General features: G+C 35.4%; 1 protein-coding gene across 1 annotated transcript; it reads right to left on the bottom strand.

The window, feature by feature from the left end:
• Nucleotides 1-7,522: 7,522 nt before the first annotated feature.
• Nucleotides 7,523-19,978, bottom strand: LOC120627470 (protein PF14_0175-like). The gene is made up of 9 exons (XM_039895472.1): nt 19,741-19,978; nt 18,707-18,906; nt 16,574-18,621; nt 15,470-15,645; nt 13,630-14,238; nt 12,197-12,293; nt 11,934-12,068; nt 9,789-9,906; nt 7,523-7,728 (listed from the first exon to the last, which is right to left on the bottom strand). Exons 1-9 carry the CDS (start codon nt 19,824-19,826, stop codon nt 7,559-7,561), a joined length of 3,639 nt encoding a protein of 1,212 aa, XP_039751406.1. The 5' UTR covers nt 19,827-19,978; the 3' UTR covers nt 7,523-7,558.
• Between the last annotated feature and the right edge of the window lie 859 nt (nt 19,979-20,837).

Raw genomic sequence — 20,837 nt, 5'->3', positions numbered from 1 at the left:
TGTTATCAACTCATCGCATATTTGTATGGGGATAGCAGGCGGCAACTGCTTTCAACTTTTGGAAAAGTTAGTGAATTGGGCAAGTGTTCTGTAGCTAGTATCCCTTTCCCTATCCCTACTAATATTATAAATGTCAATGTAAGTTTGTTTTTTACGCGTCACGCAAAAACTACTTAACCGATTCTCATGAAACTGTGTACACATATTCATGGAAGTGTTAGAAGTAATATAAGTTACTTTTTATCCTGACATTAAGCTCGGTTTCTTTGGGAGAGGGGGTGAAAGTGTTTGATGATTTTACACCATAACTCAGATAAATTATAACCTATTTAAATAATTATTGTTTTACTATAGAGGTTATCATATATGTTAATTTTGCTCAAACTGTGGTTGGAGATAGAGGACAGAACTCCTCAGCGGACGGCAGCAAACCCCTCATTTAAGGCTTAGCGATACTTTAATTTTTTTTAAACTACAACTAAATTTAATGCCACATCAAAAAACAAAATCAAACGCAGACGAAATCGCGGGCAACAGCTAGTATAAAATAAATGACGCCTGCTTACAGCATAATTTTTAATAACATTGCGTGAGAAACACGTGGTTGCCTACTGTGGTTAGTTACATAGCTCAGTAGGTAGGTATACTATAATTATAGACTAAGTAATAAAGCTACCAGTGTTAAATGGTATAACTACTGTTTAATAATTAACATAAATACCATATTTTCTACGTCTAGACAAGACGGCGCAGCGCGGTTCGTAGACAACGCCTGTTGACACCAGCAGGGATATTCTGTATGTCAGTTGACACCACATTCAGCTAGCAACGGTTGAAAGTTGTCATCAAATAACGCCCTAGCCATTATTATAAATAACGTACATACATATTTGTATCTGCCAAACGAGTTGAAATTAACTTAGTTGGTAACTTAGGAATCAGAATGCAAAACATGGACCTAAAAGCTGAAGTCGGCGTCAATTAAGATACAGATAAGCCCTATTCACTACCTTTCCCAAAAAAATACAAACTCGTCATCTTCCTACCAAACGCATGATTTGATAGCGACAGTTGTGTTCCAACAGATACTATGCCGTGGCCACCTGTTATCCCCATACAAAATATGCGATCAGTTGACAACTGTCGCTATCAAATAATGCGTTTGGTATGAAGACGATGAGTTGGCAATTTTTTAAGTAAGTTTCTACGTCGTCGTGTCGTTAACTCAGGATTTGCTGTGTAAGTGTGGACGAATTTCAGCTTTAAATAAGTACTCTAAAGTTCCAGTTCCCTTTGAAGTTACAGAGTATAAATCCAAAGCGAATGAATGGATCGATAAATGACCTGGGGTCAGTGGCGTGCACAGGATTTTTTGAATTGAGAAGAAGGAAGATGAAAGAGCTTGTTCCTATACGAGTTATATTAAATTTGCGAGGTAGGCAATGCATTTCTGCATGTATGAAGTGGGCGCCACTGCTAAGGCAGCTGCATCATTGAACGCTCAATTTAATCGATACAAACTAATTCTACCAGCTTGTGAAACGCGAGTAATGTCTGTCCGGCAAAACCCACTAGGAAGATAGATCTCACAATCATTATTTTCAACCTACGAGTATTAACGTATGTCGGCACTGGCCTCCTCTCTTGAGAGAGAGGGATTTAGAGCTTAGACCCTCCGCGATGCTTCAATGTAGGAAAGGGGTATTTAACAATTATTAACATAAACACGTGGTGACGGCAGAAGAGAATACAGTTTTCACCACTCCTTCTCTTCGGAGATATAACGGAGAATAGGCAGAAGCGTCCTCTGTACTAATACCACCTACTGGCGACCAGCCTGGTGATTATCGCAAACTCTCCTTTTGGGAGTTACCTTTAGTCTAGCATTAGACTGTTATAGGCCGTCATTCTAATATTAAAAATGTGAATGTAAGTTTATTTGTTACGCTTTCGCGCGAAAACTACTTAACCGATCATAATGAAACTTTGTACACGTATTCTTAGAGGTATCAGAAGTGATATAGGATACTTTTTATTAAAAAAAAATATTTTGTACGAAAGATAAAAAAATGTTTGTCAAAAATCTCATGTATGACTATAGGTGTAGACTATTTACGCTGCGTCCCGAAATTTACGCAGGCGATGCCGCAGGGCATTTCTAGTATAGATATAAAAGGTTAGTATTAGATAGAAGCAGGCGTTACTTAGCGGAAATCCATGATATGTTATGAAAATTAATCTTAATTTGCTATAGTCCGCGAAAAGCAGGAGAATCTGATCCGATCTGATCCGTAGAAAATATTGTGTCCAAAAACAGTGAAAGCGCCCTGCGCACGTCTAACTTCACAGCCGCAGAATGTTGCTAGCTCACAAACTTTTTCCCATTTTCGGTAAACGTTTAGAACATTAGAGGTAAAATAATGACTGTCAACTGCTAAATGGTATGAAGTGACTAACCGCCTGTTCGAGAAGCACTTCTAAAGTGGGGTGGTTTTTGATGCTTCATTATTAGTCGCGTACACGGTTTCTGTATGTTCCTAATTCTGTGTTTAAACCGTTATTCCACCTACCTACTTACTTAATATCTAGAAGTACGTATACTAATTTTTTTTTCTAATCCTATTTATGATGTTAGGTTTTCAGTTACATGACTTCTTATCAACTTTGAATCGATTTTATTTATTTTTTATATAGTTACCTATAATAGGTAACACATAAAATACAACAAAGCAAAATTACAAATCCTTGAAAATACATAGGGTAGGTTGTAATTAAATTGAAACAAAACAGGTAATGTCGCAAAACATAGCTCTGGGCTTTTATTCACTAAAATTATACATACGACAAGACAATAACAGAATAACATTGATGTCAATATTCAAGATTCGAATTACAATAAAGTACTGAGAAGTTCTATCACCAGAGACTTAATATTACAAAGGACTATCATATCAGTAGACTAGGTACCTTTTTTTAAAATCTTTATTGTACCAGAAAAAAATCATTATTGTCCTCATCTTTAAACACTTTAGGACCCCAACGTCCATCGGTTTCCCTAGCTGTGTGCCCAGACCTTCAGCTTTGCGACTCGGTATGTCGGTAACTCTAATTCTTCTGCGGATCTTCTTTTCTGATCACGTATAGATACTCTCTTTTTATCGCCCGCTGAGTGACTCTTATGAGGCCCATTATAGTTCGCGAAGAAAAAAATACAATGCACAAAAGGTGATCTTAATGTAAGCCGTTCTATACCACAAGTCTCTACTCTCTCATATTTTACGCATCACAGTTTATTTGTACCTGTTTATTTCAGTAAGCTAGTGATTAGAAATTCGGCCTTCCTTTCAGGGGACCGATTTGTCTGATGCCTTGAATTAGAACCGATGAGAGTTATAAAAACCTAATGCCTGGCAACCTGAAGATGGCCATAGGATACTTTTTATCCCAGAGAAGCATCAGGATATCGATCCCGAGGGCCTATCAAACACTTCGTTTACTGAACCGTTATTGTCAAAATTTTACATAGAGATAGCTTGCAACCTGTAAAGATAGATGATGACGACCTCCCTGGCGCGACGTTGACTGTGACGGTTTAAAAATAGGGGTCTCCAGTTCGAACCCCGACAGGGGTAAAATGAGAATTCTTAATATCTGAATTTTCTCTGACCTCGTCTGGTGGGAGGGTTCGCCCTTGGCTAGTTACCCTTTTGTAACTAGCCAAGGCCAAAGGCGTGCCGCTAAGCGTTTTAGTATTTCGGTACGATGTTACGGAGAAACGGATAAGGAGTACTGAGTTTGAGCTAACAAACATAAAAAAAAGAAAATACAACCGAATTGAGGACCTCTTCCTTAAGTTACCTCCGACGTAAGTCGGTTAAAAATAGGATATTTTTTATCCTTGGAAAACTCACGTTTCCTTTGGGATTAATAAAACACTGAACAAAAAGCGGACAAAGTAGCGGGTAATAACTACGAATAATATATTCGCGTCATCCTTGGAGGGGAAGTTGACCGTGAATTCGATAACCTTGGGGTCACTAAGAACGTATCACACGATCGACTGCAGGCCGCTCGGTGATCGCCACGTGTTCAAATTACGGTAGTGATTCAGTTACATGATTCAGACAGACGCTCGGAACATTAATTTAGAATTGGTTGGTTAATTGGGAAATTGATAATTTTTGTCTACAGACGATAACCAGCAGACAGAAACAAACAACAACTTACTTAGGTACCTACATCGGTATAACATTGATCGTCAATAACAGTGGAAAATTACTTTGGGATTAAAAAACAGTTTAGTATGAACCAGATTATGGTATGGCCTCGGAAGAAAACGAATTTAAATATAGATACTTATTATTTATTTAGTAACCTAGACTCTGAATTTCCTCTATTATTGTATGTAGTTATACCTATACAAAGTAAATATTACTTCACAGGCTTTAGAGGTACATTATGTACTTTCTCTGTGACTTATCTGTGAAACCGAAAACCTAATAGTTTTTGAGTATACCACTACCATACTCTATACTGAACGAAATCATATACAGCCCTAACATCACATGCAAAATAAAATCTCGTGACCCCTGACACTTTATAAGGTACGCGTCGCGTAGCGTAGGTACTTTGCGCGTGTCGGTCTTTTATCTTCGATAGGGTTGTCATAAGTAAACACTTACAATGTTTTGAATTAGTTTGTATGGAAAAATAAATATAATTCTTTTGATTCAATATTTTTACAGGCTGATTTACTTATAAATTACGTATGCATCCTTCAATATTCTTTTGTAATTATGTTACACGTTGTACGTATTTATACATTATACCTACGAGAAGTTTACATTTCGTATATCTATATCTGAGCATCTCTATCTATTGTATATCCTATTTTTGTTTCTTATAAATACCAGTTACTAGCAGTTGTCCGCGACTTCGTCCGCGATAAAATATTGATTTAAAAAAAAAATACCTAATAAATATCAGTTATTTCTTTAAGTACCTATATATAACCTATACTTCCCAATACCCTTTCAATTTTTCTCACATTCGAGGACTTCTGGAAGAAATCTCTTTAGACATATGTTGTCCCTGTACACATCTTGTCATATCGTGCTAATTTTAATATTTAAAAATAAATGAGAATCATGATTAGGTACTACTTACTTCTTTTCATATCGATTAGGATAAGGAAAAGCTATGTGAAAATTCGCATGAAATTATTTAAAAAAATATATCTCTTCCCGCATATCGCCACTTCATGTGTTTTTCTCGCCATTCTACGTGTGTTTTTTCGGTATATTTATTTTGAAGTTGAATGATGTACCTTATATTTATTTCATTTTGATGCTTTATTTTAATGGAATCAGGCGTTAGGTAGTGTGCTTCAGAATCACTAGACGACCTCCTTGGCGCAGCGGTGAGCTCCGTGGTTTTAAGTGGAAGGTCCCGGGTTTGATCCTCGGTAGGCCCAATATATGCAATTTATCATTTCAGAATTTTCTCTGGTACGAGGCTTGGGCCGTGGGCCGTGGCTGGAAACCACCCTACCAACAAAGACGTGCTGTGACGTGCAATTTAGCGTTCCGGTACGATGTCGCGTGTAAACCGACTAGGGGTTAAACATAACTGTCATACAGGGGGTATGACAGTTATATTTAACAGGTTAAACTGCATCATCACTCACCACCAGGTGAGATTGCAGTCAAGTAGTAGTGGAAAAAAAAAGTGTTTTTAACTTTGAGAAACTGCTGGAATTTGCTAACTACTAAACTTGAAAAAGTTTCGTTTGGCTTTATCACACTTGACATTAATTACCTAACCCATTTATAATCCAATTAGAGTCCTACTGATGGGCAAAGGTTTACTTTCTCAGAGCAAATCTCTCTCTGAAGCACAGACCCACCACGCTGCACCAACGAGGGATGGTGGTCTTTAACGAGCGGCGGCTTACCGTGCTCCCCGAGGCGCGGAGTTGGACACCGCCAGTTTCTAGCTCCAGGCTGCAACTGTGAATTTTGAACAGAAGAACACAATACCTTAGCAATTCTGGGTCCGATCCGGGTGTTGAGCCCTGGATCTCGGCATTAGTTGAACATGCTATAACTTTGTAGTTAAATCATGAAGCAAGTAGGCAGTGCTTACTTACTACCAGTGGCGTGCGCAGGGTTTGCAGAGCTCTTTATGAGTTATACAAAAAATTTAGGGTATGCAGTGCTTTTGTGCATGTATGAAGTGCACGCCACTGCTAACTACTTATTTTTTTAAATTAATATATATTTTTTTCCCTATATAAATTACAAACATGACACACATTGAGGGGAAAGTGGGGGAGGTGGCGTAACTAGTGTGATATCGTGTGACAACAGGGGGAAGTGTGCAAAGCTTGGTGACGCATTTATTATTAATCCTCATTATAACTCGTACTTATCATAATGAAAATAAAGTTGTTTGTTGTTTTGTTAAATTTTAGTAGTTAGTTTTGGATGACTTTTCCAGATATTTCAGATAATCCATTAGCCCATTTGATCTTAAATGTAAAAACAAGTGATATTATGGTTGTCACTGCGTAAGTGTTTGTGATTCTTTTCCATACTATTTTCTATTCTCAGTATATGGAACTTGATTGAATGAATACTAGCGCGCGAATCTTGCGCGGCAACTTTTAGTCATAGGTAAAATTTAATAAGATGCTTGGAGGCTACGTAGCAGCTGCGTAACATATTCAGGCGACCCCATCGTCAATGGTGCGGCTGCTACCAGTGTCGAGCAGACGTAAATATAAAAACCTTGATAGCAGTTTCATTTGTTGTGCCTTTCAGAGTAGACTTTGTGGCCGTTGGGACCGGGAGCTTGAGGTCTATCAATGATCCTAGAGCTGGCAGTTACCTTGGCCAATGAATACGTTTCACCATTCAAAAGGACATTGTGAAAGGAAGTTAGCCCAGGAGTTAGGTCTTCGGTGCCACCTCTAACTTTTCTAAGTTATGTGCGTAAGTAATTAAAATATCAAATGCTTCAACAGTGATGGAAAACATAGTGAGGAAACCTGCATGCCAGTCCATCGAACCGCACACCGCACCGCGTGGTGGACTACGGAACTCTTATAGTGGGAGGAGACCCGTACTCTGTAGTGGGCTGGTAATAGGTTTATATAATGTCAAAGTCTTAAATAATAAACAGTTTATAATACTACTAGCTGTTCCGGCGAACTTGGTACTGCGGATCATTTTTTTTTTGATGAATGTTTAATACTATTATCCTATTCCGGTCTAAGAGGAATCGAAAAAATCAAATATCATAAAAATTGGTCCAGCCGTTCTTGAGTTATAAATGGTGTGCAACTTTATTATATATATATAGATGAAGATAACTAGCTGTTCCCTGCTACGCTTCGCTGTGTCACTATGGTTGAGAAAAATAGGTTAAAACAATCCTTGATGCGTATTATATATCATGCTAAAATTTCAGCTCGATCGGTGCGGAACTTTTTGAGTTTTTGAAACGTACACAAACCAACATAACATCTTTATATATATAGATTTATTATCAAATAAATTTATTCATCACATGACAATATTAATTCAGGCGGCCAGTCATTAACAGCTGGCGGCAGAAGTGTGGCCGGACACAACAGCAGGTCGCTTATTGGCTTCAGAGTATAAGTTCCCAAGCAATTGAGCACCCATTCGTAGTTTACTGGCACGATTTGTAATTCCATGGCAAGATCTGAAACAAAAAGATGATTCTCAGCTCTTTCCGCCACTGATGGGCACATGGCTTTTCATACGAGACATGGGTTTAAATCTTGGATCTACCAAACTGCAATTGTTGGCGAAATCACAGATGAACATTTCAATTTGTTGGTATAGATTTCATACTCTTGCCGACATAGTGTCCTCGGCATAAAATGTATTCTATCTAATACATTTTACGTAAGTATTTCCAGCACGGCCGGACACGTTAATTATATCTCCTGAGAAGGGATAAAATTAACGTGTCCACCTGCCAAAGAACGGCAACAGTGAATAGGAGAAGTTTAACCTCGTGTATATTTTGTATTAAACCTATATTGTTTGGGTTCCCACTTGTGCGCCAGTGCTCGGGGAGTTGATAAAGCTATAGAATATTGTCCTTTACTCCGGGGAGAATAATGGATGAAAGCTATCCCTGTGCAAAATTTCGTCAAAATCCGTTTAGTTGTTAAAATACATGAACAGATTCGATTTCAGAATTCAATTTGCATGTTGAAATCGAATTTTTGATGTACCTATTCTAGAAACCGTCGAGTTCATATTAAAAAAAATATATATTTCGATTATAGTGTTCTTACCAACCGATGAGAGAAACTTCTTACCCTCACTTCTCAACTAATATTATAAATGCGAAAATGTTTTATAAATTTAAAATGCATATAAAAACAATTTAAAATGCATAACAAACCGACTGGATTTGAACCTTTACGACTCTCTGGTATATATTGATATTTTCTCCAATTGTAGGTAAAAATATTATGAAAATAATTATATAATTGCCAAAATGTTTGTTTATTTGTCTTTCTTTCACGTCCTAAGCAACCAATTATGCCAAAAATCAAGTTTTTTGATAGTTGGAGTTAGTTGAAAGGTCGAAGAGTGGCATAGGCTACTCTTTATCTCAGGGTAAACAAACGCATTTTTTAAAACCATAATAAACGTGAACGGAGATATTCTACCGTAATAAACACGGATCTCGAAATTAGTTACGAGCATTAGTTATAAGAAAGACTGACAAAGAGCAGTCTTTTCTGTTCCTATAATGTATGCATTAGCAACATTAACACGTTTGTGGCGATTTGTACAAGCAAAACACTAGCTGACCATTTTAAATCTTATACCTCTGTAATAAGAGTTAAAGGATTGATGACACACTTGAAGGTCACGCGAAACCATAGACAAAGAAACTCTAAGTCTAAAGTTATAAATTATTTATGTGAACGATACGTTTTTTGATTATTTGGAAATAACGACCTATTATTATAACAGTCTTAAAATGTGAATACTATTTTCAATACTTAGATTATATTCAAGTAGTGGAAAATATAATATTATTTATTATTCTGTAGAATATGAAAGTCTATACTAATCTTAATTACAAAAATAGTGGCATCGTTTTCCACGGAACATATAGGGGTATAACTATTATAGAATACGATTATCTAGACTGGATCTGATACCACCTTAGACCTTATTCTAGGTTCTTATAGGTTTTTATATGCTTTTTAAAATTTTTAAAATTGATAATTCCCCCAAGTGTAGGTAAGAACACTAATAAAAATGACGAAATTTATTAACATTAAATTTGTTTATGACACCTCGTCTTGGGACCTACTCCATGGGCATTTCTGCCCTTGCAGCATTGCATTATTATATGCATGATTTCCTATTTGTAACCCCCGACACAAACACGACGAGGCGTTATAAGTTGTGTGTGTGCGTGGGTGTGTATGTGTGCGCCATAAAATGGCGGATTACATAATATTTCACAACTCATCGAATGAAAGTACTTTAGTGTAAATTAGTGTATAGTATATACACTAATTTCCAATCCAAGTTGGCCGGCACCAGTACATTGACATATGTACTGGTGCCGTATATACACATATTAGATACCATTATCTCCTAACTTCATATCGTCAACCAATGAGAAAACAGTTGGCACTGCAAATCATTCGAAACATCACGCACTGTTCTAGAACCTAGAATAAGGTCTAAGGTGGTATCAGATCCAGTCTAGATAAACTGTCTTACATATGAATCGATCCTCTTGCGTGTGCTCAGGTTCAGCCAGAAGCATCGCGGGCGCGTTCTTCAGGCGTACATCGCCGGCGCTATTGACCACGCGCCCTCCGGAAGCTTCCAAGATATCCTGCGGGCACACGTCACATATATGTCATAGTAAAACATTTTTTTTTATTGTCGAACTGGGCCAGCGTGGTGGACTACGGCCTTAGCCCCTTCTCATTGTGGCAGGAGACCTACGGGTCCAGTAGTGGGCCAGTAATGGGTTGATATAATACCTACTATACCTACTACGACAATACACACATCGCCATCTAGCCCAACGTAAGCGTAGCTTGTGTTATGGGTACTAAGATGCCTGATGTATATTTTTATGAATTATATACATAAATACTTACTTAGAAAATACATATAAACACCCAGACACTGAAAAACATTCATGCTCATCACACAAACATTTTCCAGTAGTGGGAATCGAACTCACGACCTTGGGCTCAGAAAGCAGGTTCGCTGCAAACTGCGCCAATCGGCCGTCAAATACGATTATGACGATGATAGCATATATTGAATTTCTTAATTACAAGGGTTTTAGGAAGTATCAAAGGTTGGCTTTGATCTCTCACAATATAGAAAAATGAATCGTCACCAGACAACCAGATTTGTTTTTAATGAAAAAAAAAACCCAATTAAAGACCGCCTTTCTATATATAGTATTTAATTATATAATAGTATATATAATTAAATATAATAGTATTTCTTTATATAGTATTTAATTATAATATTTAGCTTGTATACTATATGCTATAATAAATTTTCTGTCGCAAAAATTTTTTTAACTACTAGTAAAATGTGGGTGTACCCCGATAAACTATGTCCGCGTAACCTTTTTTAATGTTAAGGCGTGATCTTGTGTTGTGTGATTGCGTAACCAATGCATATTTATGCCATAGCAGCAATCGCGTTTGATTTGCTATCATTTTTAGGAGGGTTCTGAGGTCGTTCTCCAAACTTATTCATTTAAATGGGACCATTTCGGAATAAACGCCTTTCAAATAAAAATAGTTTATTTTGTTTATTGACGAGTGCTTGACTGCAATCACACCTGATGGTAAATGATGATGCTGCCTAAGGTGGAGCGCGCTTGCCTCGAAACAGTGGCGTGCATAGAGGGTATGCACAGGGTATGCAGAGGATATAAAATAAAGAAAATCTCCAGAACGAGTTATAAATACTTAATGGTAGGCTTTTTATAACTCTCACAATGCCTATCCTTAAGTTTTTTATAACTCGTACTGGAGATTTTTTTCACTTTATATATATATTTATACTCTGTACATACTCTCTATGCAGGCCACTGCCTAGAAGATGCATATTCACTCTTGATTTGAAGATACTCATATTGTAGGTACTGGGGAAAATGGATGCTGGAAGAGCATTCCGGATACTTGCGGTGCGAATCAAACGGAGATGCAAGGCGCTTCGTATGCATCTGTTATATATCAACCACGTAGGGATGCAGACAGTGGCGTGCAGAGGGTTTTTGACCAGGGTATGCATAAAGCAGGTACATGGCATTGAAAAATTTCCCTCCAATACGACTTATATAAAATAGTTTGGGTATGCAGTGCTTTTGTGAATATATAAAGTGCACGCTACTGGATGCAGATCCTTACGGTGCCTCGCGGTTCGATGGTAATAAGGTGCGGGGGAACTAGATCAAACCGTTCTTGAGCTCACTCTCCGAAATATATCTTATAGAATACCGAGAGACAGGCAAACTTGCGACGATGCTTCAAACTCTGAAGATTTTTGTTGCCTAGGTCACCGATGAGCCTTCTAGCACTGCAATCCGCTGAATCCAAGGCATCAAGCTGATACTTGGCAGAGCCATCTCATAAATAGGAGCAGTACTCTATTCACGATTGAACTTGAGCTTGGTACAAGGTGAGAAGCTGTACAGGCGTGAAGTACCGCTTGACCTACGGTGTTAGAGTCAATACAAACAGACAGACTTGACGTTTTAAAATTGCTTATTTTAGGCCTACTTAAAATAAATAAATTTTGAATTTGAATTTGACCCTGAATTTTGAAAATATGTCTATAAATGAGGAATTTCTCTCCGAAAGTTATATCTACGTATTAAAAAAATTGTACCTTCAGGGTTTCAATATCAATGATGGTAAAGGGCGGCATGCAGTAGAATGTGAATCCTTGCAGCAATCTGTTCTTGGCGAGTCGCGATCTCCTGGGACCCGGTTCTCCAGCCGCGTCCAATGCCTCGTACGGCTCCTTAAAAATTAAAAAAAAGGAAAATACATTGATCGCAGTAAAGGGTAGTAATAGCACAGAGAAGCCTTGTCTGACTTCCCTCTTACTGAAAATTTTTAGAAAGAAATTTTAATGGAATTTCCACTTACTTCATCTGCAATTTCTTTTAATTGGATGCACTTTTCCACCCACGCGAATGAAACAATCCATTTTGCACTTGCCAAGGCGCAAATGTATTTTACAGACCTGAAAAGAAAAACTAAACGTAATTATAATAAATAATAATAAATATACTACGACAATACACAAGTAAGTGTAGCTTGTGTTATGGGTACTAAGATGACTGATGGATATTTTTATGAATAGGATACACAGATACTTTTAATATACAAATAAACACCCAGACGACACTGAAAAATATTCATGTTCATCACACAAGCATTTTCCAGTTGTGGGAATTGAACCCACGGCCTTGGACTCAGAAAGCAGGGTCGCCAATCGGCCGCCAATGTATACACAGGTCACTCAAAAAGTTTTGAGATGTTCGAAATTACAAATCGAACACACCTTCAATTAATGTTTTTTTTTAATTAGCTTGATACGCTACATTATGCTCGATTAATAATAAAAAAGTAAAATGGTCTAACCATTTTTTTTTTTTTTTTTTTTTTTTTTTTTTTTTTCTCGCTTTTTGTTTAAAACGATGAAACCGCTGTCTATTTAATATTTAAAATTCATTCATTTCACGTAGGTGGGCCTAGTTTATAAGCAATTTGGAAACGTCAAGTCAATCTGTTTGTTGTGTCTCTACCACAGGTTCAGAAGACATATTCTACCATGAAGCCAACTAGAAATTCAGGCGATTTAACTATCTTTAGAATTAGTCTATCTTTTGAGAGATAATAGTGTGACGGCCTGCTTCCAAGCAGCATTGGCGTTGGGAAATTCATTAACGTTTATTACAATTTTCTATTTGGTTTTAGCATAAGGTTATTCAGCTCCAAATCGTGCAACAATTTTAATATGGTTTGGTGAATTTAAAATGGTTAAAGGTACCTTAGAGATGAATAAAGAATAGGAGTCCCATAAGCAAGCAATAGTTCTAGAAAATTAGTTGACTACTGAAATGTTTTTAAGATCACAAAAGAAAGAAGTATTGTGGAAAGGTATTTTTAGGATAAAGTTATCTTCCGAACTGAGAGAGCGATAGTGAGAATCACTGAGACTCAAACCGTTCTTTCAATTACATTAAATTGGTGGCTGTTTTTTTCGCTGTACTATAAGTATGGAATACATATTGGATATAAGGACACTCCATAATTACTTAGGATGTTTAGTAGTGTAAAGAACGTAGAAGATAATTCAAGAGAAGTAATAGGGATTTTGTGAAAACCCTGCACTTTTGGAGTTTGTCATGGAGTTCAGAGTGCTTGCGTTACGTCTTGCACATTGTACCAGTAAAAAAAGACACCAAATTAGGCATTATAAAGTTTTATTTTTCCAATCCCTGAACCCCAGGCTGCAAGATTAGGTAATTATTAGTTTTTTTTTTAATAGAATGGATGGTCACAACAGTACTTACCTCTGCGATCTATTCTCCTCATCCACTCCAACAACTAGATGTGTCAAATCCTTTGTATACTTCTCAACAAATATCCAGTTTCTTTGTAGGCAGAGCTGTTTCAAAATAGCCAGTTCATTAGATACTAAACATGAGCCTGCTATACACAGATTTGTTGCCCTTCTTCGTTCCTTCCCTGCATGCAAGGTATGTGTTGGCGACTCTACAGTCTGCTCAAAGGCTCTACTCATGAACTCTCTCTCTTGTGTAGTTTTTGCTGCCACCACAGAGCTTGGGCATAGTGTCTCCTCGAGGTCATTATTAAGATTTCGACAGCTAAAATTCAGTGATTTCCGTGCCAAAGGTGTTGATTTGTGTGTAATTTTATCGACAAATTTTGTTATTGTCAGAGGTGTCTCTAAGGCTGATTTCCGCACTTCGGTTATTTCCCCTGCCGAATCTGATATACTTATAACATTAGCTGAATCTTCGATGGTTATATCTTTACCATGGCAGCCTGTCATGTTTGTTGATTTATTGTTTTCTGTCATCAGGCAATGCTCAGCAACCAAATCATCAGTTGTTGCTGGTATTTCATTCTTATTTTTGCTTTTTAAAAAAGAGGTTGTCCTAGAATTAATACACATATCATTATGTTACCATTCTTACGCTATTTTTTATTTTATTTTAATTTAATTCTATTTATTTTTTTAACATTATAACCTTATTAATTAGTAGTAGTTTAAGATATTTATTTTGTGATGCAGTTATATATAAAGTGTAATTAATGTTGAAATTATTTGTAAACGTAGCTCACAACGTAGAAACTTGGACATGAAAAAATGTATTAGCTGTTGGTTTTCCTAAATAAATAAATAAATCTATAAAAAAAAAATGGAGAACACGCGATAGATTCGCATCAATTTTATCAGAAGCCTTAGTACTAGATGTATTAGTATGTAGTTATTTGTATGTTTGTTTTAAACAGTGTACCATACACAGTGTAGGTGGGGTACACTGTTTACAAATCCTAAGTTGCCTGGCATAAGGCCGCCTTTTGTATCCTAATCTCGAAGTGTCTGTTCTCTTTTTTTGTTTTTCTGAACTTGTAAATAAAGAAAGATTTGTTTAATACTCGAAAACGACTTGATTGCGAGCGAACAAATCTTGTAAAGCAATTTGTAACAAGTGAATTATAAATCCAATAGATATTTATTAGTAAACATATTTTTTTATTAATTAATGTTAACATAAAACTTAAAACTAAACTAATTAATTTCAAGGTAACACATGCGTGGAATGGTGCAAAGAATGGTGGATGCATTCCCATGTTGAACAGAGTCCCTTCTGTCATTATAAATTATAATTGATAGACTGGAAGTCTTTTTTATCAGTTTGAAGTTTCTTATCTATTTCTAATCTATTGATTGAATGGTCACTAGCAAAGTGGAAGGAAAGAGACCTCGAGGACGTAGCCCGATTTTGTTTTTTTTATCTTTATTTTTTTGGGGGAGTTTTATCCTCAAAGACATGTCAGCCCCATATAGCCCGATTCCAAAGTGCATATTGCTTTACACAAGCGGAGTCAAATGAAACAGAATCATCCGAAAGGTTGTAAGTGGAAGTGGTCACAACCCTCAGCAATGAGGAAAACAAAGTAGAGAGAGAGAGAGAGAGAGATCTATAACTGCATTTTTAAACATCAGTTAAAATCGAACCAATGTTGGTAACAGCTGAATATAATATGACTTTGCCCCAATATCATTGAACCATAGGACTAAACTCTTGGTGAGCTCCGCACTCTTCATAAAACTCCCTTTTTCTATATAATTTTCAAATGAGAGTATTAAGGAATTCTTACTTTTGTGGAGTTTCCTCAAAAACGCTTTTATCATCATCATCTTCTATTGGTGTGCCAAATTCAACAAAGTCCACAATATTTTGTGATGCGATTTTTTGATTATTTTCCATTGCCAGATCAATCTTAGGAGCTCTTCCCACAGAATTATCTTTGGGGTGCTGACTTAATCCAAGAGTCTTAAATATAATATAAAATTATTTAAATGAATAAATATATCGAAGTAAACTTGTTATGAATAACTAGCTGACCCGGCGAACTTCGTACCGCGGATCATTTTATTTTTATGAATGTTAATACAATCCTATTCCGGTGTAAGAGGAATCCCAAAAATCAAATATCATAAAAATTGGTCCAGCCGTTTTTGAGTTATAAATGGTGTAACTAACACAACTTTCTTTTATATATTTAGATATACAAAAATACTTACAGTAGCGTGCACTTCGTACATGCGCAAAAGCGCTGCCTACCATAATGTTTGTGTATAACTGGCAACAGAGTAGGATTTTGACATTCTATGCCATTTTAATGCTTACCCTGGTCAAATTTTCTATGCACCCCACTGAATACTTATGGTATATATGTATATATAAACATCCAGACACTGATATAAGTACATTAATGTTCAACACACAAACATTTTCCAGTAATGGAAATCAATCCTACAGATTTACACTCAGAAAGCAGGATTACTGGCCTCAGTGTCTATTTAAAATGGATGTTCAACTATATTGAATTTTATTTATAAGCACCTTTCTGGTGGTAAAGGTGTATTATGCTGGGACCTCATACGTTAGTGGTTCAATTCTAAGAGTGTTTACTCAGCAGTAGTTAGTTTTCGATTCAACTGTTTTCTTATAATACCTAAACTTAATGTTTATGATCTATGACAAAATCAAAAGTAATCAACAGTAATGAATTTATGTAATAGAATATGTTTGTAAACAATAGTGATTTTTTTTACTGTGCAGGTCAACATCAGAGATTGTTTATCATAGCACAATCTTTACCAGAATAATTGTACAGTACAGGAGTTTGCAATAAATTAATGCTGACTTTTCATACAAATTAAGGGCCTACTTAATATTAATTATACAAAATTTTTACCTTATGACTATTTTTTTTTTCAGTATTATCTTCTTTTTCTAACAAAGAAAACATATTTTCACTACACTTCTGATTTGTTTCCTCATCAGTTATTTTGTTTATAGCTTGTTTCATATTTGGTAGTTGAATTTTCTTATTATTACTCTTTTGAGTATTACTTATTTGAGTTTGCATTTGAATGCTTGGGTCGGTTTTTTGCAAGTTTTGCATATCAGCATTAATATTGGCAAACACTTGGCTCATTATTGAATCATAATTAATATTTTCACTTTCCCCGTCTAAAATATTGCTATTCACAACTGCTTTCCTTGAGCTTTTACTGTTGCTAATGCTTCCTTGTGTTATTTTAATTTTTTTATTCTTGGAGAGATTTTCGGTATCACAAATTTCTCTGTCCCTTTTATTAGTCTTTTTTTGTGATGTAGACTTACTTTTGACTGTTGGCATGATTATAGCGGATGGAGTATTTGCAGTTGATTCAAGTGTTTGAATATTGCCTTCTTTAACAGATTCCCCTTCAAAGATATCAACATCATTTAAAAATTCTACATCTTCAGTTATTGCCTCCAAATTTTTCAAAGAAAGCTGATTATTGCTCTTTAAAGTACAATCTGATTTTATTAATTTTTGTGAATCATTTTTGTCCTGTTTGTTTGCATGTGGGACATTTTCCATTTGATCTTCAAATTCTTTTTCTTCACTTTCAGTAATTTCAAAGTGAGCTGATGATGTATCAGCAGATGTTGTATTCTTCTTAGTAGAAAGGGATTTTTGTTTTTGTACTTTTGATATACCTTGTTGAGAAGTGCATACAGAAATATCATTATTCATTGCAATATTGTTATGGCTACCAGTTTGTGCATTAGGCTCAATAAGAGAACTATGCAAATTGTGTTCATTCCCCATACAAGTACTCAGAGAAGTCTGAATTTCCTGATCTGATTTAATACTTACCTTCACATCTTTTTCCTTTTTTTGTATACAAATATTTGACACAGTCTTGCCTATTTTAATTGTTATTTCAATGTCATCTGTGTCATGTCTAGCTGTGTTACTAACTTTAATATTAGGTTCAGCATTAATAACCCCTGTATCTAGAAAATTTGTTTGCAAAGGACCTCTTTTAAAAAAGTTAACTTTGGTAGTTCTTGCATCCTTATTCAAATTTTCAATGTTTTGATTCGTTTTATCCTGTAAATCTGATTTCAATTGCTGTTTATATTGATTATGTACAAATGCACTATTACTTAGTACTTTGTTTGGAATATCCATGCCATTTAAAGAGCTTATTGACTGGTCTTTAGAAATATAAGTATTTTTTTCCTTATTTATTTGATTGTCTTTATTGAAATTCTCATTATTAGGAGGAACACACATTTCAATGTCATTATTAAGATGAGTACCAGGAGTATTGTCATCAATATTATAAGTCACTTGCTCTGTTTTAAATGTAGCTGCTTTATTTGCAGAAGGTTTTGCTTTCTTACACATTTCAATAGAAACATTTAATTTGTTATTGTTTTTCTTATTCAATTTACTGAACTCTTTCTTCATTCTTTTGACATTTTTCCAGTTTAGCCCTAGGTTTTTTGACTTCTTGTTTGAATTTATATTGTCACTTTTTTCACTTTCTTTATCTGAAGAAACATCATTGGTAATTGTATTGCTAGTTTTAAACTCTTTATTCCTTGAACTTCTACGGGGGTTATGTGTATTATACTTCTGATCATCCATATAAAAATCAAATGGCTCTATATCCATTGGACCAACAGCATTTTTCAGAATTTTATTATTTTCTATGTCTGGCATTTCTTCAATTTTATCCCAATCATCCTGAACAACGTTCATTTGAACAATTTCTCTTTCTGGTTCTTTTACCCTAAGATTGCTAGTGTGTATTTGAATGTCACTTGTTACCTGGTGTATAGCTTTGATTGGTTCTTCAGAAAATGGTTGTGAACTACTAACTGGGGCTGAAAATTGATTTGAAGAATTTGCTAACCACTCTTTAACATGTTGTTGTTCATCAGATGGTGTAATATCATTCACTGAAATAAAACATTGTGCTATTATTAAGTTTCCAGCTTCCTTCATATATAATATATGGAAAAAATGTTTTGAAAGTTAACTCACAATTTATCTTAAAAAGAGATTGAAATGCTTTGCCAAGCAAAAGAGTATGCTCAGTCAAAGTTTGTAATGGACAGTTTAATCTCAATGATTTCTTCTCAACTTGCAATGCACATATGGGACAAGTGCGGTTTGTCCTCCAACATGTATGACATAATGAATGGCCACATTTTGCTGTAGTTGGAACTAAGTAATATTTACAACTGAAAACAATAAATGATAAATTTGATTAACAATTTATTCATAGTTTTCTCAAGAGCAACTGAAGCACTTTGGTTTATTAAATTCTGGGAAAATATGTATCAAGAAAAGTACAATGCCAGATAAGTGTTCAACTTTGACCCACTTACTTAGATATACATTTATGTATTAAGCATAATTTTATTGCTATTTGTTTACTATTGGATAAACAACTAACCTTTATTCAAGTCTCTCATGAAATCAGGTTGAATTTGGACTTCTTCTAAAATCTAACAGTCTCCTTTATGGGTTACTGGTGCCAATGTATATGATCATCATCTCCATTATCAACCCATCACTGGCCAACTAGAGGCCACAAGGCTCCTCTCAGAATTAGAAGGGTCAGGTTGCAGTCCATAACAATGGCGGAGTATGGATTGTTAGACTTCACACACATTTGAAAACATGCATAACTCTCTGACATGCTGGTTTCCTCATATTTTTTTTATTCATCTTACAGTCAAATTCATATACTTACACCTACTATTCAGTGGCCAAAAGATAATCTTAGCCTTCAAATAATTATTAGGGTTGGGTTTGATTCCCAGGTTGGTTTTGAAACTGGCAAGAAATATTCTGTTCCTGCTCTGAGTTTTACTAAAGAGCACTGGCCACATCTGTGCCTCGAACACTAGTTATTATTACTAAATTATCATAATAATCGATAAAGCCCGCCAACCCGAACTGAAGCATCGTGGGCCTAAGCCCTAAAACCCCCTCTCATAGGCTGGTGTATGTTTATCGTCATAGTAACGTTACTGATAATGAACCTTTAGACAGATTATTTTTTAACTTACCAATTAATACAAGTAATATTGTCTAATTGAGCTGTTATATGTTTTCTCAGAAGTACGTCATTCATAGCTGAGTATTTGTAATTCATTGCTGAGACACTATTTTTATTTTTCCCTTATAATCATTATGTGAACACGAATATTCTCAGTGATGAGCGAATATTAAAACAAAATCTGTAAAGATTCAGTAGTATTTTGTAAATTATTTCGCGGTTTATATTTTGTTTAGAAATGTCAATAGTGACCACAGATTCAGATACTACGTAATTGTGACATTACTTTTTTTAGTAATTTATTTTACTGCTACGGATTCAAGTCCTTTAAGGCCTTGTGACATTACTGGTCTGTGATACTTGATCAATCAAAGTTTTACTCTATGGTTGAGGACTTTTTTTAATATACGTTTGTGGAACTACACAGTTTTAAAACAACATTATTTTTGTTACTTCAAATCCAATCTAATCAAATTAGCTATATTACTGATATTATAAGTTTATATAGCAATACAAAATTGTACCTTTATAAATTGTCTAGAAGCTCCTCGTTCTAAATTTTATCTATACATGTATATGTTGGATTACATTGGCTATATTTTAATAAAGTATAAGTTTTTTCTTTTTATATGAAGTTGAATTATAATGTATGTACTAAATTAGGTTGGTGGTATAGCAGTATAATGTAATGATGTAATTGTTAATTGTGGACATCAGTAACATCAGCTGGTCCTTTGGCATAGGACTCCCCTAGGATTTGCCATAATTGTCTGTTATTGGCTTCCTGCTCCAGGTTTAAACAGCATCATTCTAGCGCCCTTTCTTTCTAGTTCCATAATGGGGGTACTATAGGGTGACCTCTTTTGACCATTTATTTATATTGTTTCTTAAATATTGTTTTTCCATTTTTGTTCTTTGTTCTTCTATCGGCAACTTTAATTTTATTTCTTATATTTTTTAATTTAATATAGTGCCGCAATCTGAGGTTTAGTTTAGTCAAACTCTTAGTGCCTTTTTTATTTGTAAGAGCCCAGGTTTTGTGACATGGAAGTATGCATTAGTTGAATACTCTAGTCTTAAATAAGTGTGGATTCTTCATGATTTCTG

This window comes from Pararge aegeria, chromosome 11, assembly GCF_905163445.1.
Source record: "Pararge aegeria chromosome 11, ilParAegt1.1, whole genome shotgun sequence".
In the NCBI taxonomy this organism is placed as follows: Eukaryota; Metazoa; Arthropoda; class Insecta; order Lepidoptera; family Nymphalidae; genus Pararge; species Pararge aegeria.
Note: the sequence above shows the minus strand (reverse complement) of the source record. Positions and strands in the feature narration are given on the sequence as shown.

What these genes read in the sequence shown, in the direction of transcription:
- LOC120627470 (XM_039895472.1), bottom strand. Translation starts at nt 19,826, where the DNA reads ATGAATTACAAATACTCAGCTATGAATGACGTACTTCTGAGAAAACAT. An exon ending in AATATTACTTGTATTAATTG is followed by an intron (nt 18,907 to 19,740) that starts GTAAGTTAAAAA and finishes TATTGTTTTCAG; the next exon opens with TTGTAAATATTACTTAGTTC. An exon ending in GCAAGAGGATCGATTCATAT is followed by an intron (nt 7,729 to 9,788) that starts GTAAGACAGTTT and finishes TTTTTGTTTCAG; the next exon opens with ATCTTGCCATGGAATTACAA.